The 24,587-nt window shown below is 43.0% G+C and overlaps 1 protein-coding gene across 1 annotated transcript; it reads right to left on the reverse strand.

Annotated features, from left to right (window-relative positions):
- Positions 1-15,459: 15,459 nt before the first annotated feature.
- Positions 15,460-16,662, reverse strand: LOC133883859 (NDR1/HIN1-like protein 13). Its single transcript, XM_062323242.1, has one exon. It carries the CDS (start codon positions 16,537-16,539, stop codon positions 15,676-15,678), a length of 864 nt encoding a protein of 287 aa, XP_062179226.1. The 5' UTR covers positions 16,540-16,662; the 3' UTR covers positions 15,460-15,675.
- Positions 16,663-24,587: the final 7,925 nt, after the last annotated feature.

Below are 24,587 nucleotides of genomic sequence, written 5' to 3' on the forward strand. Positions count from 1 at the left end.
GGCCCTGGAGGGACCTGGATAGTAATCTTCAACCATTATCCTCAGACTGATTTATTTTCCCCTAATAGCTTGCAAATCCTGTAATGGTCAAAAAATCAAACAACAAATGACGAATGTGTGTCGACTTCACAGATTTCAACAAAGCATGTCCTAAGGACTCTTTCCTTCTACCGTGAATAAATCAGATAGTTAACTCCACCTCTGGCTACGACTATCTAAGCCTTCTTGATGCCTATTCTGGTTATCACCAGATTAGCATGCATCCAGAGGATGAGGAGAAAACCTCCTTTATTACTCTATTTGGAGTCTATTGCTATGTTAAGATGCCCATCAGATTGAAGAATACTGGTGCCACATACCAACAAGGAACGCAAATAACACTCCATAAACAAATCAGCCAGAATGTAGAGGCCTACGTTGATGACCTCATAGTGAAAGCTAAAAAGAAGGATGATTTTATCTCCAACCTACAAGAAACGTTCAACAGCCTGCGCAAGAATTGAGTCATGCTGAACTCGGAGAAGTGCACATTTGGAGTTAACGTGGGGAAATTGCTCGGATATCTTGTGTCTTACAGGGGAATAGAAGTCAATCCTGAGAAGATCAAAGCTATTGAAGGGATGCAACCCCCTAAGTCAGTCCGAGAAGTTCAGAGACTAACCATGACAGCCCTTAGTCGGTTTATTTCCCGGCTAGGAGATTGAGCACTTCCGTCCTTCAAGTTGTTAAGACAACATGACAAGTATGAATGGTCAAAAGAAGCAGGAGAGTTATTCAACAATTTGAAGAGGTATCTTTCTCCCCCTCCCCCCATGTGCTAGTCGCTCCCAACCCTAATCAAGATTTACTCTTATACATCGCGGCCGGACCATGAGCTGTAAGTGAAGTATTGGTGGTGGAAAGAGAAGTCCAAGGCAAATGAGAGAAAAACCAATGACCGTTGTACTACATTAGTGAAGTGCTCCACGGTCCTAAAGAAAACTATCCGTAGGTGCAGAAGATGTTACATGTGGTACTGATGGCTTCTCGTAAGTTACGATATTTTTTTCAGGCTCACAAGATCACCATATCATCAATATTCCCACTGGGCGAGAACCTGTACAACAGAGATACAATCAGACAAATTGCTAAGTGGTCAGTTGAACTCGGAAATTTTGATGTCCATTTCATACCTCGAACGGCAATCAAGTTGCAAGCACTTGTTGACTTCATGGCTGAATGTTGTGGTCATCTTGGGGTTCGTCTGGTTGTATCCTAAGAGGGGGGGGTGAATTAGGACACTTAAAAACTATTGGCTCCAAAACTTTCACAAGATAAGTCTATCTCAATTTTTATCTAAATGTGCACTAGGCTTATCTAGTGTGTTCTAATCTACCGCTTAAGAGAATTGCTAGGTAAATTGCAAGTAAATAAATGCAAAAACGTAAATAAGGTAGAAAGACAAACTCGGCATGAGAGATTTTTATCCCGTGGTATCGGTGGCACACAAGCCACCCCTAGTCCATGTTAGAGCTCCACAAAGGATATGCTCCCGGTCGCCAAGTCTCTTCCGGTTACGGCTCTTGAGATACCAAGTCACCAAGACAAGGCCTCAAGCATGATGAGCCACCAAGCCACTAAGGCGAGGTCTCACCACTAACCTATCTTCCGATCACTTGTACACTGTCTTCACTTTGAAGCTTTAGTCACAAAGACAAGGGCCTCTGCGTCCCCTCACAATCCTCTTGTTGCCGCTCCACACTAAGTCGGAGGGTCAACAAGTTACCGGCGAGTCACAAAGACTCCAAGTCGCCGGTGTGCCTCTCGGTACACTTTTGGATCACTCCTTGATCCACACTCTAGGTCGCAGCACCTAGCAACTCTTCTCTCTAGGCCTATAAGCACTAATCACTCACTAATGGTGTGCTTAATCTCCTTGGATGAACACTTTATGCTCTTTGATGGCTTGGATGTCTTCTTAGGTGTACAAGGGTTTCTCTGGACTCCAGTAACTTCAAATGAATGAGTGGAGGGGTATTTATAGCCTCAACTCCGCGGACTAGCCGTTATCCAAAATGGCTCTAATATTCTGTGAACACCGGATGATCCGGCGTTAACAGAGGTACAAGCATCGGACCATCCGGTGTGAACATTCTCAAAAAGTAGCTGTTGGAACTCCACTCAGAGTTCTTCTAAACAACGTATTGTTCGGTGTATACATCCTCTTCATCACCGGACTATCCGGTGAATTATCCTGAGCCAAACCGCGGCAAACTTCTTCTCTTCACAAAATACTCCGGTGTCCACTGTCTTCATCACCGGACCTTCCGGTATGTTAAACTTCTTCTTTTCTGGAATTTCCACACCTTCTGTTAAATGCTTCAGTGAAGCCTCCGGTGTGTTATCCATCTCATCACCGGATCATCCGGTGCCTTATAATCCATTTCCTCCAAAAAAAAAGCTAAGCTTCTGTTAAATAGTCTGGTGTACATCTTTTCTGATCACTGGACCTTCCGGCGAGTGAAATCCACTTTGACCCCTTTCGAAAGAAATGCTCCGACGTGTATATTCCTTATCACCGGATCATCCGGTGAGGCAAACTACCTCTGGACATAATGCTCCGGTGAGTGCAATTCTTCCAACGTTGGACCTTCCAGTGAGAACAAATTCTCTGGGACTTTTTCCAATTCAATCAAACTTTGTCCAGGCTGTGGTGACTTCTTGATGTATTGCATCCTTGAGACATACTAACATATATTCTTGACAAACTTTTTAGTCATAATAACTATGTTGTCATTAATCACCAAAATCACAATCATGGTATAATAGGGCCATTTTCGCTACAATCTCCCCCCCCCCCCTTTTGGTGATTGATGACAACACAACCAAAGCAAGAGCCAAATGATACCAATTTAGATTAATTAAGAGAATACATGATTTCAAAAGTTCATAAGGCCATACCTCTTTAATTGGATGCATGGTAAGAACAAATTATGATACTAATTTTAAGGCAATCATGTTCTTACCAATTTATATCTCTTGTTTTTGCTACAATCTCCCCTCTTTTTATATCTCCCTCGATCGACCCATGCAAGAGCTTCTTCATCTCCTTTGTCAACTTAAGATGCATCCCCCTTTGTCAACACTTTTACTTGAGATAGTTCTTGCATATTGCTTTCTCTTGCTTCTTTCTTTGATCTCAAAATTCTCTCCCTTTCTCAACAATCTCAAAAAAGCTACAAACACATGTTGAACTCAAGGGAAAAAATATTAGAGCATTTTGGGAGAAAGCTTCATAAGCTATGATCCATGTGGTATTGATACCAATTGAAATGAGATACCAATTACAAAAGACAAACAAGGATCACAAATTATGAAACTCACATGATATAATCTAAACTCCCCCTATATATGTGCATTCATATGATGAGAGTAAAACATTTGCACAACTAGACAATATGACAAGATAGGAAGTTTAAGATATATCATGCATGATGGTAGCTTAAAAGTAGAAAATGAATTGATAATGATACCAATTGAATCTTTTATGCATTGCATACCTCTGGGGACATGTAGATCACTCCATAAGACTACAAAAGATATCACTTGAAACACATGTTAGTCTCAAAATCACAACCCATAAAATATACTTCCCCTAAAAGTGTGCATACAAGTGTCGAATACTTGTAAGAGATATGCACTTGTTATTGATAGCAATAGGGTATTTATCCTATAGATTAGTTCATGGCACATAAAGAATATTAATTGAAGAGCTAGTGATTACCAATTGAAGGACTAGTGCCATGAAAGAAACCTAAACCTAATAAACCATACAGGTTGCTCATAGATAAGAACGAAATACAAGCAACCTACCATATGAGATTTACACTAGGTATTGCAATAAACTGAAATATGCACATGCAATTCTAGACAAAGCAAAGATACCAATTGAAAACATTTTAAATCTAGTACCTTTCACCTTTGGATGGGGATTTAGGTACATGATGATCATGATATTCATCAATGCATCCAATCTTGTACACTTGGCTTTTTGCTTGAATTTTCACTTAATCTTGTATGCCAAGTCTCTAAATCCCCGAAGACCTGTGGACTTTAGGTCTTCTTTGGAATCCAAACTGATTGGGGCCCTGTTATATTGGTAATGACTTCCTTGGACACTCAAATAGGTTGGTTCCACCTCCAATCCTTTCTCCCAACCAAGTGTGCAACCACTTTACCATTGTTCTTCTTCTTGAGCTTATAGTGGTTGCTCTTAATCTTGTTCTTGTAGTTGGACTTGGTGTAGATGTTGGAGATCTTTTTGGAGAGGTTTATCATCTTCTTCTTCTCCTTGGTCTCCTTGTTGACTTGCTTGCATTGGAAGGACTTATGGCCTTCTTGGTGGCATTTGAAGCATGTCACGGTGGATCCCTCTGTAAGCTTCTTCATCATGGTAGCATGGTTATCTTGAGGAAGTTGGATATGGTTCTTGCCCTTCAGTCTTGCCAAGTCCTTCTTGAGCTTCTCCACTTCTTGCTTGAGCTCATCATTTTCTTGTGCAATGAGGTTGTTAGATGATTCAATAATAATATTCTCAACACAAATCTCATTGCAAAAGGGTGAGATAGATAAAACAATTAAATCATTACAAGTGGAAGCATCTATCTTAGGATTGTAATTAAAAAGTGAGGTAGATTGCTTCTAAGGGACTTTAGTTTGAGATTCAATGCACTCATATTTAGCCTTAAGCTCTTCATGTCCTTATTTAGCAAATTGAATTTGCACAATAATTGTTCATAATTAGAAACAAAGGTAGCATAAATGTCATTAAGTGCATTGAATTTCTTAAGCTCTTTTGATTGTTTCTTAAGGACCCTTTGTTTCCCATTGATCAAATGAAGGAGTTCATCATAAGAAGGAGAATCCTTATTGGATTCATTATCACTTACATCGCTACATTTGGCCATAAGGCACTTGTGAGATGGTTTGCGAGATGACTTGTGTGATGATGATCTTGAGGAAGAGCTTCTCTTGGAGGAGTGGATGGTGATGTTCTCATCACTTGAGCTTGAATCTTCATCACTCACCATCTTCCTATGCTTGCGAATGCTTTGCCTCTTCCACTTGTATCCCTCTTGTTCTTGGTCTTTTTCTTCTCCTTCTTAATATGATCAATTATTTTGACCAAATCTTTCAAGGAGAATGGATAATCAATCTTGGCATTAAACCTCTTGATATTCTTCTCCACTTGTAACATGAGCTTTGCCATCTTGGGATCAATCTCTTCGTCACTTGAAGTGCTTTGATCATCTTCTTCTTCACTCTCTTCATCTTGATCTTCATCATCTTCATTTGAGCTTGACTCTTGCTCTTGTCTCCTCATCTTCGTCTTCATGTGTGAACATGATGCTTGCTTGCTTGCAAGGGCAAGTTTCTTGGCATCGAATGAGGTAGAAGCTTCAACCCCTATGTTTATGGTCATCTTATAGGTGGTGATCTTGCCTAAAACTTGGCTTGGAGTCATCTTGCTCATGTCGTGGTTGTTGTAGATGATGGAGATAATTAGCTTGTACTTTGGAAGAAGAGCTTGGAGTATTCTTCTCACCACTTGAGCATCTTCAATCTTTGTCAAACCTAGTCCATTGATCTTATTGACAAGAATATTCATACGTGAGTACATGTCAGTAGCATTTTCATGGGCAAGTTATTTGATGCTATTAAGTTTAGTCACAAGAACATGATATTTCTCATTGCGCACATCCTTTGTGTTTTCATGTATTTCAATGAGACAATTCCAAATATCATGTGCATTGGTGATAGAATATACTCTATTGAATGTATTAACACATAAAGATCATAAAAGGATACTCTTCGCAAAATCATCGAATTGTTTCTCTGCTTTGGTGATGCGTTTTTTCATCCCCTCTTCGGTGACCCTCCAAACATCTAGACCTTTTGCATGCAAATAACATGTCATTAGAATTTTCCATTGGGGAAAATTAGTGCCGTCAAAGCGTACAGCACTACTAATATCCATCCCTAACCTCGGATGTCACAACTCTAGGCGGTTAAGCCCAATTGAAGAGCACGAGGCTTTGATACCAATTGAAGGGAATCGAGGACATCCTAAGAGGGGGGGGGGGAGGAATGAATTAGGACACTTAAAAACTATTGGCTCCAAAACTTTCACAAGATAGGTCTATTTCAATTTCTATCTAAATGTGCTCTAGGTTTATCCAGTGTGTCTACTCTACCACTTAAGAGAATTATCAGGTAAATTGCAAGTAAGTAAATGACAAAACGTAAATAAGGTAGAAAGATAAACTCGGCACGAGAGATTTTTATCCCCTGGTATCGGTGGCACACAAGCCATCCTTAGTCCACATTAAAGCTCCACAAAGGATATACTTCCGGTCGCCAAGTCTCTTCTGGTCACAGCCCTTGAGATACCAAGTCACCAAGATAAGGCCTCAAGTACGATGAGCCACCAAGGCGAGATCTCACCACTAACCTCTCTTCCGGTCACTTATACGCCATCTTCACTTCGGAGCTTTAGTCACAAAGACAAGGGCCTCCGCGTCCCCTCACAATCCTCTTCTCACCGCTCCACACCAAGTCGGAGGGTCAACAAGTTACCGGTGAGTCACAAAGACTCCAAGACGTCGGCGTATCTCTCGGTACACTTTTGGATCACTCCTTGATCCACACTCTAGATCGCAACACCTAGCAACTCTTCTCTCTAGGCCTATAAGCACTAATCACTCACTAATTGTATGCTTAATCGCCTTGGATGAACACTTTATGCTCTTGGATGGCTTGGATGCCTTCTTAGGTGTACAAGGGTTTCTCTGGACTCCAGTAACTTCAAATGAATGAGTGGAGGGGTATTTATAGTCTCAACCCCACGGACTAGCCGTTATCCCAAATGGCTCAAATATTCTATGAATACCGGATGATCCGGCGTTAACAGAGGTACAAGCATCGGACCATCCGGTGTGTATATTCTAAAAAACTAGCCGTTGGAACTCCACTCAGAGTTCTTCTGAACAACGTATTGTCTGCTGTATACATCCTCTTCATCATCGGACTATCTGATGAATTATCCTGAGCCAGATTGCGCCAAACTTCTTCTCTACACAAAATACTCCAGTGTGCACAGTCTTCATCACCGAACCTTCCGGTGTGCTGAACTTCTCCTTTTCTGGAATTTTCACACCTTCTGTTAAATGCTCCGGTGAAGCCTTCGGTGTGTTATCCATCTCATCACCGGATCATCCGGTGCCTTATAATCCATTTCATCCACACAAAAAAAGTCAAGCTTTTGTTAAATAGTCCGGTGTACATCTCTTCTGATCGCCGGACCTTTCGGTGAGTGTAATCCACTCTGACCCCTTCTGACAGAAATGCTCTAGCGTGTATATTCCTTATCACCAGATCATATGGTGAGGCAAACTGCCTCTAGACATAATGCTCCGGTGAGTGCAATTCTTCTGGCGTCGGACCTTTCGGTGAGAACAAATTCTCTAGGACCTTTTCTAATTCAATCAAACTTTGTCCCGGCTGCGATGGCTTCTTGATGTATTCCATCCATAAGACCTACTAACATATATTCTTGACAAACATATTAGTCTCAATGACTATGTTGTCATTAATCACCAAAATCACAATCATAGCCTAATAGGGTCATTTTCGCTACACAAGGCACGGGGGTTGGGATTATACTGATCTCTCAAATAGGATAAAGTATGCAATACGCTTTGCAGATCGATTTTTCGGTTACAAATAACGTAGCCGAATATGAGGGTCTGCTTGCTGGACTCTGAGTAGCTTCTGCTCTTGGCATCCACCACCTACTTATGAAAGGGGATTCATAGTTGGTGGTGAAGCAAGTGAGTAAGGAGTATCAAACCTCGATAAGACCATGATAGATTGCCTTGCAGTGGTGAGGAAGCTGAAAAAAATTCGTCGAACTCGAGGTCAAGTATATCCCAATGAAGGACAACTTCCTCGTCGATAGTCTTACCTGCACGACATCCTCACGGTCTCTAGGATAAACTGGGATTTTTGTAGAGAAACTCTCAAAGCCATATGTGAAATCATCATAAGACACAACCCAAGAAGTTGTCGTCTACGAGACATATAACAAGCTCGTGGGCTCGCTGAGGATTGATGCCTCAAAAGGAGCCACATGGGAACTCATGGCTCAGCTCGAAAGCGATGTTTCGTGGATGACCGCAATCTGCAAGTACCTTCAATATCGAGTTGTGCCTGACGATGATGCACTAACCGAGTAAATTTCCCTCGATCCAAGATGTATATCTTGGTGGATGATGTTCTATATCAAAATGCGCTCACAGAGTACTCATGAAATGCATCTCTTAGAAGCAGGGTAGAGAACTACTTGAAGAAATCCATGCAGGGGTATGTGGAGCTCACACTTTCTTTCGAACCCTGGTCAGGAAGGCATTTAGACAAGGTTTCTATTGGCCTACAACTCTCCATGATGTGAGCGACTTAGTAAAAGAGTGCACAAGCTATCAATTTCACAGCATAAGAGTACATCAACCTGCTCAAGCCCTACAAATGACCCCTTTGTTATGGTCATTCACGACTTGGGGGCTGGATATTCTGGGGCCCTTCCCGGTAGCACCTCGGAGATTCAAGTTCCTATTTATTACAATTGACACATTCACCGAGTGGATTGAAGCTGAGCTAGTCGGAAAATTCACATCGGCAGCTGCCAAGACATTCATCATGAAAAGCATCATGACAAGATTCGGCCTCCCGAGTAGGATCATCACTGACAATGGTATTCAGTTCTCCAGCATGGTGTTCATCAATTACTGCAAGAAGCTCGGCACTACATTCTACTTTGTGCACTTAGTTTTTTTGGACTTCCTATCCGCGAATCATTCCCTAATAACCATTTAGGGGCTTCATGTATACTAGGAGTACAGAACTTATCATGTATATCTTTTTCCTATTGAGAAGGGATTTTTTTTTTCTTTTAGTAACTGCAGAGAACCTTATCGGGTCCCCAAGTGCTGCAAAACTCAGATGGAAAAAATTCGAACCCAATGTCGTCGCAACAAAAATCCTAACAAGAAATTCCACAATCCTCAAACTATCTAAAAGAAATGCCGGACACTTGTTAAAAATTCCTTGTATTCAAAAGAAGGTTCACAGTTATACACATGTATTCTAGTAGAAATAGGAATTTTCTATTTAACAAGATTCTTTGAGCTCTTTTACAGATGAGCTAAGGGAGAGATGATTACAAAAACTCTTAAAAGATCTACCCAACTAAGAGGAAGGAGAGACTACCCCTAACCCTCTTGCCCAATAAGAAGTCAAGGTTAGTAGCGCCTTAACTCCTGGTTGAAGTTGCCGGTGTCATAGCCTGAGATCATCGACATCTCCGACGATGACAATTTGGGAGAGGCATTAACTCTCCACTGCCGGTTGCTGCTCTACGACGATAGTTTGGGTGAGGTATTAGCTCCCACCCACCGTCGTCAGGGCTATCACCTTGGCTACTCTCTCTGACTGCCCTCGCCAGAATAACATGAGGACAGAGAGGATGAAACGGTGAGCATCTTACCATCTTTAATGGAGATGTTGCTGGACACCTCCTTCTTTTCTGCCTTAGCCATCACTTCTTTCTCCTCTATTTCTGCCTCCAAAAAGTCCCAATCCACCTCATCTTGGACATGAGGCGATAGGGGCTTGCCATCTTTAACAGGGATGTTGTGAGTCACTACCGTCCCTTCAGCCTCCTCGTTGGAGGAGATGTTGATAACCTCCACCACCGAACCTGATTCGGTTGGAGACGACAGTGTCTGAGGGGAGAGTATTTAGGGGAGGATGGGGAATAGTCAGGAGATGAAGGAGTGTATTCGAACGAAGCACGAGGTTCCATGATGAAGATCAGGTTTGATGCAACCAAGACTCCGACACCTGGGGGTTTATATAGGCCAATGGCTCGAGAAACGCAATGCTCCATCTCCAAAACATTAATTCTGAGCGCAGCTGCAATATGAATCATGGGTGCCCAAGAGACGCTTGATCATCAAGGCTACGCCTTTTTAGCTGACCGACGCAAACAAAAAGACAGACTTCAGTCCAGTCGTTTACCCACTGGGTTTTCCAGTGCGTGGGAGTGGTCAAAAGGATGGAACAATGATCCCTTACCATTCACGACAAAGAATATCTTTCACCACCACGCAAACTTTATGTTGCCATAGTTCAACTTTCGAGCCTAGATAGCGATGAGTCCTATCTCCCTTGTACTTGGCAAGGACGGGATGATTTTTTTGGGCCAATTAGAATACCTACCCGGATGGGACAAAGAATCTAGTACTCTCTTGAGAACTTAGAGGCGTTCTAAATCCTGAGTAGGTGATATGAGAACCCATGAAACCTGGTTAGGTGCTTCATCCTTATTGGAAATCCGAGTCTACTCTATGAGACGATCAGATAAAAAGCTTATCTTTACTGGCTATGTATTTGAAACGTATAAGTCTCATTTCGCGTACTGATGGGAGACTTGATGATGAATAATTGATAGTTATCATATCTGGGTACCTCGGGGTTTTCCGTAATTCTTTAGGCATATCTTTATTTCTAGGAAGATGATCCTTGGAATAAAGGAAACTACTCGTAGATAACCAAGGCATCCTATAATTGGGAAGGTCTATCTCCAAAAATTGGAAGAAGAAGTACAGAGGACGTATGACACCCTCATATATATACGGAGCCAAGAGGCCCTGTGGAAGGAGAGAGGACCACAAGCGATACAAGTCCAAACAAGTCATTAGACGCTGACAGAAGCCAAGGAGAAAGTCGTCGACTAGGTTTAGATCCATATACGCTAACTACACCTCCTTGTAACAGGTTTAGATCAATACAAGACAAACATGACGTAGAGTTATTATCCCCAAAAAGACCCAAACCTGTCTAAATACTCATGGTGTTCCTCTTGTGATTCGTCTACTCAAAGTATCCCCTAACTCTTCAACAAGTTCGTTAGAATAGCGGTTCATAAATTATCGACACAAAGTCTGTGTGAGGATACTTCACTTCCATAAAACCTATTATTTTCTTCTTGATGTTGAATTTGGCATCGATATAGTGTGATGTTACAACCATGTAACCTAAGTTCTGTACCGATGTCCACATGTCGGACGTTAGGCACACGCAAGAGTCCAGGCTTAAAAGTTCAGCTTTAAGACCTAGCTTCATTGTCTCATACTTCTTCAGACAATCATTGCGAATAGTTTGATGCCTTATGACTTTAAAAGTCGGTTGGATTGATTCCATCCATGGCTTGAAGTAAGATCCTCAAATTTATGAAATAGAATCTCAACATGGATGTAAAACTCAATCATATGCTCACGGGACAACTTGGGGTCAAATACAAACAGGCCTTCTAAAGGTTGTTCCTTCATGGTTGACAAAAATCGCTTTCTATCAGTACTCCCAATTGTTGGGCAAGACTCTGTGATATGGGTTCTTAGACTACTAGTGCCAGATTTAGTGTGTAATTTAGTCCACAATACTTGCACACTGCCTTCAAATGACCATCGACCGATACAAACTTTGTTCAAAATATTGCTACATCTTTAACCTCCTACCATGTGCTTGAGATGAATGAGGCTTACAAACATGAGTTACTGAGCTCTCTATGTGTTTGATGTGCTTACAGACATGTTGAGGCAAGAGCAGCTTAAACTATGTTCAGCACAATTGGGTCGATAGCCCAAATAATGAACCATTATGGCAAGGTCATCACGGTGCAAATAATGAACGCAACTGTGCATAAAAAATAACAATAACAATGTATTTTCAATGTGAACTAGAAGCAGTTGAGCATTAAACAATAGGCTTTAAAGGCATCAGTGCTGGACCAATATGAAAGCCTGAAAGGCCTACTTCAATAAACCGCAGAACACACATAGAGGCAATTCAGCAAATAACTAGGCCAAACTCCACTTCGGTGCTAAAATAATTCAAAAGTCATTGCTACTTGCAGATCTATCCTTCCCATAGGGGTGTAAACTGAATGTAAATTACTCCTATACACTTGTACAGCTGCCTCATCATCTAGATGTGTTAATAAATGTCTGGGATGAGAATTCGTTTAGGATCTTAGCATACTTTTATAGGTTATCGTAGCAGCACACCAGGATTTGTTCTTTCCTAAATAATGCAGCATTATCTCCGAATGACGTAGCAAGTGATTGGCCACAAACTACAACTAAAAGACAGATAGAAACCAATATAGAATAGCCGGTGAATCCGTGAGATAAATCTAAGGACAAACCTGTGCTGCTTCTCACTAACGTAATTGCAAATTAAGCATGGTGAAGTCCTAGGGATATTCCTCCAATTTCTTCCCAGACACAAGAGGACTATAGCTATCTCATAGTATAGTGAGCTACTTCACTGAATTTGAATTGCTTGCGACAGTAGCAGCTAGCATATCAAATTTGGCGTCCAGTCCATGGAAAACATTCAAGGCATAACTCTGTTGCCATAGGCGGGGCGTTGTGGCGATCTGCGCGTCGATGCGCCGAAGCTAGTTGACCGGGTTGGCAACGCACAAGCAGGCGACGTGTAGTTCCCCCCGCAGGTGATGGTTGCTCTCTCCCTCCCGCAGTCATGTTTCTTGGTGTGCTTCGTCTCGGCCGGCCACAGATCTTTGGAGAAGATGGAGTTGGAGAGCACGACGCGGAGGAGGAGGGCTGAGGGAGGACGCTGGGATGGGCGGGACAGGGTAGACGAGAAAGCGGATACGGCGGTGATTGCCCCTGCCGTGACGAAGTCGAGAGTTTGATAAAGTCGCTGCCACAGTTTAGGTTGAAACCATAACTCAACCCATGGGCTGAAACCATTTGGAACCAAAGAGACAAGCCCACACCAAGCCACCCCAAACCATTTCCTCCAACGAATCCAACCTAAATCATTCCATTTACGAGGTCAGTCTATTTGCAACCAACCAAAACGAGTCCAGAACAAAAACCCAAACTATCAAAACTATTTCGGCCCAAACAAACGATTAGCAGAGTTAAGCTCGGAGGTGGAGGGAGCGTGGACAAACAAGACGCCGGCGGAGGAGCACGATGAGGCTGCGGAAACGACAAAGGGGTCAGGGGTATGCGACGGGCGTGTTCTTTTCGAGGAAAGGCAGGCCCGGCACCACCCTCACTTTAATCATCGTGTGTTGACCTTTAAATCACGTTCTGTCTGCCACCCTAATTTAATCACACACCCGCGGCACGTAAGTACAAGGCGCGACAGCTGTGAGATCCGGACCGCACGTCACGTAGCACGGTAGCGGTGGCAGGCAGGCAAGCGCCGCGCCCCTAGAAAAACGACTAGTGCTGCCGCCGCCGCGATGCCTTCCTCGCTGTCTAGCTGTCCTTCACATGACAGACTTCTCTTCTCCTCTCCAACTGGCATCTCAATGGCTTGCTTGCACAGTTGGATTAATCATGCACTACTCCTACTAATATACGTTTTGCGTTTAATTAATTAACTAGGTTATCATTCGAGCCAGATAAATATTCTATTTTCTCACGGGAAAATAAATATATACTGTATGCTGCTTGCTTCATTCGCCGTACCGACACTCGTTAATCGTCGCCCCGACTGGGTGGTGATCATGACATTCCCACCAATCAACACCGCCAATTTCTTTCCCTCTACTTTTTTTCCCGATTTAAAAATACACCGTCACTTTCACTAATCAGCTGTCTACAGTGAAGCTCCATTCCCTACTCTTTCACATTTCTCGTTTCCTGTTAGAGAGGACGTTTTCCATAACCATATCACAATGAGCCAGAAACCGACAACGCACGCCATAGTCTCGATCATCACTTTTTTTTAGCTCTATGTTATACTAGGAATTTAGAAGTATGAATATGATATCGTAAATGTATTCCTAGCAACAAAACTATTATTGGTTCTAAATTTCAAATTTTTAAAAGCGAGACGGCACAAATTCTTGAACGTTAGTTAAGAAAATAAACTAGTACTGCAGAGCTATGTTGACAACTGAAATTCCACGTGGACAAGAGTAAACCCGAACAGTTGATACCGTAAATATACTCCGAAATTCTATTAGAATCATTGTGAGCCGGGACGGACGTAAATGATGCCAGTACTTAGTATAAAAGTTCGCACGCTCACGCCCCAAGTATGCCTGGATACCGAGCCGGCTCGGCTAGGCTTGGCGCTGCTGCTTCTGACTAGACTTGGCTAGTTATGTGAACGGCTCATAAAGTTAGCTCAGCTCGGTTTGTTAGGGCCTGTTTATTTTCAACTGTTTCTGGACTTCTGCTTCTGTCAGAAGCTAGAAGCCAGAATAAATGGGTTTGCTAAGAAGTAGTTTCTGTAAGAGTCAGAAGTTGCTTCTGAGAAAAATGAACTAGAAGCTAAGAAGCTTGTTGAGAGTAGTTTTTTTAGAAGTTACGTGCTGAGAAGCTAAAAATTTATTGTAGAAGTCAACAAACTACTTTCAAAAGCAGCTTTTCAGAAAAATCAAAAGCACAGCTTTTCAGAAAAATCAAAAGTAGAAGCTCAAACAAACAGACCCTTAATCTCACGAGTTACGTAGGCTCACGAGCCAGATAAACTTTTTAAATAAAAAATATATTTTTATTTCTACCATGCTACTAATTGAGAAACTACAAATATATTTAAATTGTAAGAAATTTTAGGAGTTTTGAAAAAATTGTTGTATAATTTTCAGCAGGGATAGAGAAAAACTTATATCCAAGCACAACTTAAAACTACTCAACACTATTCAGTTAATTCTGTATGTCAAAAGAAATTATCGATAGGGGAGTTCATCTTTGTTTATAAAAGATGACACATAAAAAATTCACTGCTTCTTTACCATTTATAAGTTATTATAAAAATAGGTCTTGCCTATTTTTTAGTTGTTAGCGCCACTAGATCTGGAGTTTCAATTCTTACTTAATTATTAACTGCTTATCTAGATAAACTACTCTTTTGGTATGAGAAACTACACACGTATCAACAAGACTTGTATACCCTTTGAGTGGGTCTAGTCCCATCGAACGGCACCGTGTTAAGGTCACTAATGACCGAAGGTGACCAGGGCATAGGATCTCAGGTGTGTGCATGATTTATGACATAGAAAATTAGAAACATAGGTTGTAATTGAGAAGAGGTTGATAATAATATAGATTGGACACAGCTTAAGTGGGTCGCATGATATTATGGGACCTTGGCTCATCAAGCTCACAAGCGGCTCATGAGGCAGCTTTAACTAAATAAGCTAATATCTTAGCTCAGTTTGCTATAAAATATACCGAGTAAGCCAATAACAAACAAAAAAACTAGCAAGCTTCGAGCTTTTCATCCAATTGAACAAGTCTATCAATTACATACTTTTAATAAGCTTGAATACTTTATCAAAAAAATAAAGCTCGAATAAGAGTGTACAGTATCATATCACCAAATTATACATCCACTAATTATTAATTAAAGACAGAAAAATGTTTCACGAAAAGCTGAAAAAATAAAAATAAAGAAATGTCTGAGAGAATTTACACCGACGCGACGCGCGCATGCTCCCTACTACTCCAATATAGTAAATTATAATCGTATAAAGCGAAAAACTTTACTAGAAAATTTGCAGACCAGCCCCTACGGTTTCCGTTTTTATACCTAGAAAGTCCATTTCCAGATCTTGACACGGACTCTGACCTTGCACGAGTGCGCGGCGGTGCTCACTGTCGCCGTCGTCGTGTCGGCGACCGACGGCGCCGGAGCAGGAGCAAGGACAGTGCTGTTCTTCCCCTTGACCTTCTTTGGCGCCGGCGGGGGCGGGGGTGGGGGAGTGACCTTGATGCCCTCACAGTGCACCTGGATGCCAATCTTCTTTGTCTTGAGGCTGCCGACCCTGACCCCGGCGCGCGTCTCGCCGTCGAGGACGACATTGAACCCACTAGACTTCTTGATATCGGAGCTGGCGCCGCTGGGGTCGACGGTGACGCCGTTGGCAGCGATGGTGGCGGTGAAGACGGTGGTGTTCCCGGCCTGGTGCGTGAACCCCGGCACGGTGGCGTCCCCGAGCGGAACGCCGTTGGCGGCCGTGGCGGCGGAGAGGGAGAAGTCGTCGTACAAGTAGACGATCTTCTTGTTGGGGTTCTTGGCGGTGACGGTGAGGGTGATGGAGTCGGTGAGGACGGGCGCGGTGGCAGAATCGGTGAGGTTGATCGCGGTGAGGCGGACGGAGGATACGGTGAAGGACGGGCGGTGCGGGCGGTAGAGCAGGTAGAAGGCGCCCCCAGCCACGGCGGCGAGGACCGCGAGGAGGATGACCGCCAGCAGCGCCCAGCAGAAGCAGCAGCAGAAGCTGCACCGGCAGGACCGCCCGCGCCGGCGCTTGGCGGGGGCCTGCGGCCGATAGATGGGGCGCTGGTACATCTGCGGCTTGGGAGCCGGGAACGACGCCGGTGCACCTCCGCCGTTGGCCGCCGCTGCCGGAGGCGGGTTGGGCTTGGCGGCGGGGTAGACGCGGTCTTCCATTGGCGCCGCAGTGGTCGAAGAGGCGGGCTCGGACGCGGCGAGGCTTCTGAAGGCGGTGGCCTTGGACGGGTGGTGGTGGTCTGGCTGTGGTCCTGTGGAGCTCGCGGACGCGGCCTGGAGCTCTAATAAGGCAGGGGAGGTGTGTGTGAGAAAGAGCGCGCACGTGGTCACGTGAGTTGGTGATTACCTATTATCTATTTATAAATATATGATAATCTATATATATATTATTATATTTATAAATAAAATTATAATAGATTTCCCGTAACAGTTAATATTCCAATATTTCAAATAAATACCCGTTATATTATATCTTATTTTTTTCTTAGATAAATACGGATATTATTAGATAGCTACAGTTACATCTTATGTTTATTTTACGTACCTTTTCTCGGTTGGACGGATGAAAAATATTTATTCTATTTTCATTTGTAGTGATCGGTGATGAGGAGAAGAGGAGAGATGAAAAGAGACGCATCACCTTACTCGCGATAGCTGGACCTCACCTAATGATTTGGTACTTTGCTAATTGGCCCAACGACCAAATCGTTAATTAACAAGAGCGAGGGGACGCGTGAAGATAATTATGTGATTTAGTAGACCAATTAGTAAATTTTACTACTTCTTTGTGTGTTGCCGTGACACTGTACTTCTCACACATTGGATTAGGGAAAAAAGGAGCGGCTAATTATCCGTGCATGATGCGAAATTCGTAGATGGAGTCTAAGATTCGTGCTTGGGGTAGCATCGTTGTGCACTGTCGGGTTAGGATTGGGGATTATAGCTTGGGGCTATGGTTCGAAATTTTTATATTAGGCTATAGAGGATGGTTTGAGAGGTAAGTAGATCCAACAGTGATGATAAATAATGAGTGGGATTATGAGACGATGAGATCGACGAAAAGAGGGGCATCGAGAGAGGACGAAGGAGTAGGGATGGATGATAAGGGCTGCACGTAGGTGCCATGGATAACAATGGCGAGGCAGAGCATGGGTTGGGGGAGCCCAAAGGCAATGGATTGGGCTATATTAGAATTAGATTTACATATGTATATGGTTCGCGAGACAAATTTAGGAGGTAGGATTTTTACTTACACATAAAATTCCAATGATTTTGAAAAAAAAACCTTCTTGAATGACAATTAGACATATAAAAAGGGGGCATGCAACTGATCCAGTGCTGAAAGTAGCAACCTTTAATCTGTTGCACTCTAGCTGCTAAAAAAACAGTGGCATTTTGCCACTAATCTAAGCCTACAATGATCGAGGATCACATTCCATTTTCTGTGAGCTTATGCTGTAACTGTAGTTATATTTTAGTAAAGCACATCGTAACTACTACCAATGTCTACTATTCCTAGTCGTTGTACAGGGTTCATGTGAGCGTTCTCACTTACTTTAGGTGTGAACCATTAATCTGCATGCATCCAATAATCCAAAAACATACTTATACTGCAACTTGCTGTGCATCCCATGTGTCGTTCCTCATTTGTAAATTCATCACCAGAGCAGAGCAGAACGAGGGTGTAGTTTATACACATGGCCATTGACTTTCGCGTTTGGAGTCGCTTTCAGTAGGTTCATTTGGAGCAGGTGCTGTCGTTATGCTCAAGGTTACGGTATCTCATCTGGTAGAGACGTCTAACAGTAATCAATATGCTGTATTTCACAAATTTGTAAATCCCAATGGAACAAATAGGAACTGTGGAATTCCTTCGTTCGAAAACGCGGCTAATGCGTTTAATGAAATAATTCCTTATGTAGCAACGGAATTCTCGATTTATCACTAAAAAGTTATCTTTCCTTTTACGCCACCAATTTCGGTTTTCATCTTATGTGTGTCACAGCTGTTAACTCTGTTACATTGGCAATGACACGATTTTTTAGTCGTAAATCGAGAATTTTTGTTAATATTTAGTGACATAAAAAAATTATCTCTTTAATGAACAGATAGGAAATCTACCTATTTTTTTTTAAATGAACAACTAATGTGTTGATAAATTACGATTATGTTCATGTTTTGTTTCCAAATCCAGGTGAGACGGCGATACGATTGACTTAGTGATTAGTGGGGAGGAGGCTTGCGGTTTCCAGTCTGTAATTAGCAGGAGTACTAGTGGAAGAAGAATTGAAACGATGACCAGCATAGCATGTTGGGCCAGACAGGGGAGAGTCGGAGAGGGGCCAGCAAATAATTGGCACGACGGCGTCCCGCTGGCAGTGTCGTGCGCCTCCCGGCCACCGCCTCCCCCGCCGGGACACAGGCCGAATCCAACCATGCCCGTGGGGCCCACTGGTCAGAACGGCCAGTTCTTAGTGGGCGTCCAGGCGCCCACCCTGGCCATAGCCGTGTCTGGCGATGCAATGAGTGGAACATCGCATGATCATTCTTCTTCCTGCTTCCAAGAGTGCTGCCTAGCAAAATGATTGGGTTCAGGTTGTACTAGCTTCATGTCTCAGTTAGTTCATCGATTAGTTTTCAGAATTTCATCTGTGGCATCTTGGAGCAAATATATTGAATGAATAAGTCCAATTTTAGCCCCTCAACTATTACGTTTGTTTGATTTTGATTCTCAACTACGAAACCAGGTAACTCTCACCCCAACTATCAAAACCAGCTCAATTTCTACCCCGACCTTGCCAAAAGCTATTTTTGGTCGATGTTGCAACATTTTTCGAATCCACGCTAGCACATTTCTCCAAGTTGGTGGGTTTTTTTTGCCAACTAGGTCGTGACGTGGCTAGAGCCCACGTATCATCCTCTCTTCTTTCCCTCCTTTCTCCGTCCTCGTCTTCAATCTCTGTCTCTTTCCCTTTCTCTTCAAGCTCTTTCTCCCTAGAACTTGTGCTAGATGGATCTGGCAAGGAAATGCTGAATCAAGTTCAAGAACCCGCAACAATTAGCACGAACTCGACTCAACTAGCGAAGGAACGCCAAAATCAAGCTCACTACCATCAAGCTCGAGGTCCTTGCTGCCTAGATGGAGCTTCCAGCGCCGAGCTCGAGATCTGGCCGCCCAGATAGAGTTCCCGTGCGGAGGTTGAGATCCTCACCGCTCAGATCGAGTTTCTCTTGCTGAGCTTGAGTTCCCCATCGCCAAAAATGAGTTTTTGGCCTTGCATTGCACCATCCCCAAGGAACCTGTCAACATCGAACGAGGCAAATCCAACTAATGCGATGCTATGACATCAACAGAGGGAATCCCACCTTGGTCGTTGCCCCATGGTGACGGAATCTTCTTGACGGCAGCGCCCACCACCCCCTCTCGTGTGATGAGTTGGATGTCATTGGTGGCGATTATCTTCTAGCTGGCTCGACTTTACGCATAGAGGCATCAGGAGATCAGACTTAGCTTCCTTGCCGATGCTGCAAAGCTTGCAACTCGGACCCCAACCGGTCGAGGTTGAGCTCGCGAAATCCTTGACATGGTGTACATCATAGAAGCTGAAGGGCACGTCATGCATTGGATGGCTATGGTGCCTCTTAGTCGACCATGGAGATAACGAAGGCGGCACTGTGGAACTTGAGGCCAACACGTCTACACCAGTGCAAGACGTGTTGATGGAGAGTGATGTAGGCAGCGACAGCTTAATCTAGTTGGTGGAGAGTGGCGGCGGCGGTGGCTTGATTTGGTTGGTGGAGAGCGGCGGCGGTGGCGGCGACAGCTTGATCTGCTTCATCGACTACAAGGAGAGGAGGGAGGCAAGAGGAGAGAGAAAAGGAGAGGATGAAGAAGAGAGGATTGGGTCTGACTGGTGGGACCTACTTTGGTGAGGCATAGCTTTTAGGGTGGAGCCTAAGGGCATATGACTCCACTCTCCTTTGGTTGTCGTTAAGGTTTTAATCTTTCGCTGCGTAGTTTCTCTTTTGTAAACTGTTGCAAATGGTTGTATGCTTAAGAACTTGTAATCTAACTTTAATTACTCGCTCTTTCTTAAGCTATGTTGTGATGTACATGTTGGAAAGACATGTGTTCCGATCTTGGACACAAAACACATGCCGGGACTACTGGGATGGTATTCTGGTTAACCATTGAGATTATGATTATGAATAATGATCCTCACATTCTGAAGTACTTGAGGATATTCTTTACTGTTACCCAGTGAGCTTCACCCGGGTTTGATTGGTATCTACTCATAACACTTAGAGTATATGAGACATCTGGGCGTGTACAAAGCATGTCATACATAATGGACCTGATAATGGAAGCATACAGAATCACATTCATCCTCTCGAGCTCATAAGTGGTCGAAGGATACTAACTCTCGCTTTGGCTAAAGGGGGAGAGAAAAGCTTAATCATATATTAGGACATCTTCGTTTCCTTTCCTTTGTTGTTAGTCAGACTTGTTTATGTATTGAATGTTGTTTATTATGTTGTAAGAACTTTATCGTGCTAGTGTGATGTAATGTGCTACTCTTATGTATTGTGGATGCTATGCCATATGTCGTATGTTCAATTATGTTTCATATTGTGTGACCTATCATATCATATGCAATTTCTTTTGTTATATGTGAGATGACATACTCTATATATTCATACTCTGTTATGCCAATATCGCACATGAGACTTGCACACCCACGAATGCAAAGGTATAGGGGGAGCTTTCACAAAATTTTCTTTCAAGATGTGCATTTGTTTTTCAAAAATAATTTCCATACAATGCACACCTTTAGGGGGAGCTCACCATATATCCTTGCATTCAAAAACAATTTCATTTAAAATCTCTTGTAAGCTTTAATCATGTTGTCATCAATCACAAAAAAAGGGGAGATTGAAAGTGCATCTAGGCCCCCTATGTGGGTTTTGATGATTGACGACAAACGGTTAATGGACTAATATGTTCAATGAGTTTTTGAATAGGTAAAAGTCCCGATGATGAAAGCTAAACGATGTTGGCGATCCCTAAAATGAAGAAAGAAGACGGTGCATGGTTATTCCTATAGTTATAGCATTTTACTATAATTTGAGTATAGGAATGTTGTACTGTTAAGAGGGATGCAACATTGAAAGTTTTGTCACGATCTTAGTGCTCAAAGTCGATCCTTAGAATGAGAGACGCAATCAACAACATGGACACTTGCTTTTAAAATGTTATGTTGATATCGGAAGTTCTGATAGGTCATATCAGAAGTTGTGTTATATGTTGGAGTGTTCTGCGTGTTAAAATTTTGAGCGCTCGGGAAGTTCTTTGTTGAAACGGAAGTTCCGATGTTTTGGATCAGAAGTTTCGATGTTGATCGGAGTGTCCGATGTGTTTAAATTTTGAGTGTCAGAAAGTTCTCTGTTGAATTGGAAGTTCCGCTGTTTTTGATCAAAAGTTCGGATGTTGATCGGAGTGTCTGATATGTTAAAATTTTGAGCGCTCGAGAAGTTCCCTGTTGAATCAGAAGTTCTAATGTATTTAGTTAGAAGTTCTGATGTGTGTGTATTTCCAGTTTTGGTTTGGGTAGAGTAAGGCATGGCTGTTACTTTGAATAGATCGGAAGTTTTGTTCTTAAGGTCGGAAGTTCCGATGTGGGCTGAAACAATACATAACGGCTAGTTTTTGGAGGATACCCTATAAATACCCCTTTGCCTTACGCTCTCCCAGTTGTTGCTGCCTTGACAAGAAAACACCTCTCTAGAGCTCTAAAGTTCACCTCTCCCTTCCCTTGCCTTGTGCTACATCTTGAGAAGAGGATTTGAGTGAGAGATCTAGTGAAAGTGATTTCAAGTTCAACTTTGGGCACTAGGTTTTATCTCCAAGCTTTACTTCATGTGCATTTGTTACTCTTGGAGATTGAGGTCTCCTAGACGACTATGAGTAATGCACGAGCCAGTGATTCACTTGTGGTGCGCCGTGAGGAGTTTGTGAAGGCCGAATTCCGCCTCTGAAAATGAAGGAATACCAAGTAGAGCTAAGGAGTGCTTTGTGCAACCTCGCGAGGAAAAGGGTTGAAAGAAACCTAGCTCAAGTGCGAACGAGCCCCTCAACGGAGAAGTAGGACCCCCTCAAGGATCCAAACTTTCGGGAACAAAATCGTTGTGTCTCCCTCTTTAGTTATTTCTTATCTCTTATGCAGTTTCGAGCATCGTTTACTATCTTGAGTTAGACTTTATGCTTGCTAGTTTTACTTTAAATTGAATATCATCATACCCTGTTGCATCAAACATTTCATAATTTAACTTATTGTTGCTCGAAGAGCTAGCTAAGTTCTTTTTTCAGGCATATCAGAAGTTCTGATCGTATACATTGGAACTTCTGGTTTAAGTCGGAACATCCGATATCTATTTTCACTATGTTGTTCTGTTATAATATGTGAAAAACGCACCTATTCACTGCCCTCTAGGCTGTATCTCGATCCTTCAGGATTGAATTGGAGAAGCCCCCAGAAAAATTGTATACGCCGGATGGTCCACCGATGAGACATTTGTACACACAGGAGCATTTTCCCAGATAGTTTTGTACACGCCGCATGGTCCGACGCTCAGAGGCTTGTACATGTCAGAGCATTCTTAGAAGTTGGATCAAAGGTTATACACACCTGATGGTCCGACGATGAAGATTGGCTATGTTGGAGCATTTTCCAGAAGATGTTGCAATGGCAAGTTTTGGCGTGGTTGCACACGCCAAATGGTCTGGTGATAAAAGGATTATACATGCCAGACAAATGAACATAGAGAAGTGGTTCAATCGGCTCAAGTCTACATGCCAAATAGTCTGGTGATGGAGTTCAAATTAATGCTGTAATATCTGGTGTTCACAATGAGCTTTAGCGGGGTTCCAACGCCTAGTTTCTACTACTGTACACACCAGATGGTTCAGTATTTATACTGTTATTGACGCCGGATCATCCGGTGTTCACAATCTTTTTGAGCCATTAGAGTAATGTCTAGTTTGCGCGTTTGAGGCTTTAAATATCCCCCACTTATCCCTTTGAGTGTGCTAGAGTAAAGGGAAGCTCATAAACACTTGAGAAGACATCCAAGCTACCAAAGTGCTAAAGTGATCATCTAAGGCAATTAAGCATAAGATTAGGGAGCGATTAGTGCTAATAGGCCTAGAAAGAATTGTTGGTAGGTTTTGCTGCCTAGAGAGGGGATCAAGTGGTACATTGGCACCTTGGAGTCTTGGTGTCTAACTGGCACTATGAGCCTTGGTGCTCATGCTTGTTGGTCCTCTGATTTGGTGTGAAGCGACAACAAGATGCTTGTACGGGGACGCAGAGACCCTTGTCTTGGTGACTCAAGATACAAAGTGAAGACAGTGGCAAGTGATCGGAAAAAAGCCTTGTGGTGAGGTCTTGCCTTGGTGGTTTGTTGGTTCAACCTACTTGAGGCCTAGGTAGCTCAAGGGCCGTGATCAGGTGCTATCTAGAAGCAATAGCCTAGGTGGCTGCTCCAACGTGGACAAGGGATAGCATTTTTACCATTGATACCACATGATAAAAATCTCTTGTGACGAGTTTACTCTCTCTATCATCTTTACGTTTCCGCATTTACGTACTTGCAATCTACCTTTGCATGTTTATCTTTTTAGAGTAGTTTGTTAGGATTTGCTATAGGTTGCAAACCTTTATGAATAGTAGAATAGACACACTAGATGAACCTAGAACACATTTATATAGAATTGATATAGGTTTATCTTATGAAGTTTTTGGAGCCGATTAGTTTTAGATGTCTTAATTCACTATTATCTTAGGACGTCAACGACCCCTACAGAGTGCAAAAGATAGCGGCGGTTGACAACGACAACACAAAAGAGAGCGACGGTAGACGGCGAGAGCGCATAGAAAACGGCGAGCTGCTGCAAAAAAAATTTTTTTGCCAGGTCTCTGATGTGCCGGTTAACAAACCCAAATCGGTACAAGCGGGAATCCTATTCGGGCCGGCCAACCTTGAAAGACGCCAGCCTAGGTACCGAATCGAGTAGGTGGGCAGGCAATCGGCTAGCTGCGGGAGACACTAGCAACAGAAGGTGGGCGGGGCCATGCTGGGTCGGGCGATGTCGGAGCATGCGCGGTGGAGAGTAGATCCAAGATGAATCAAGCGGCACCATGGTGCGG

Source organism: Phragmites australis, chromosome 11, assembly GCF_958298935.1.
Source record: "Phragmites australis chromosome 11, lpPhrAust1.1, whole genome shotgun sequence".
In the NCBI taxonomy this organism is placed as follows: Eukaryota; Viridiplantae; Streptophyta; class Magnoliopsida; order Poales; family Poaceae; genus Phragmites; species Phragmites australis.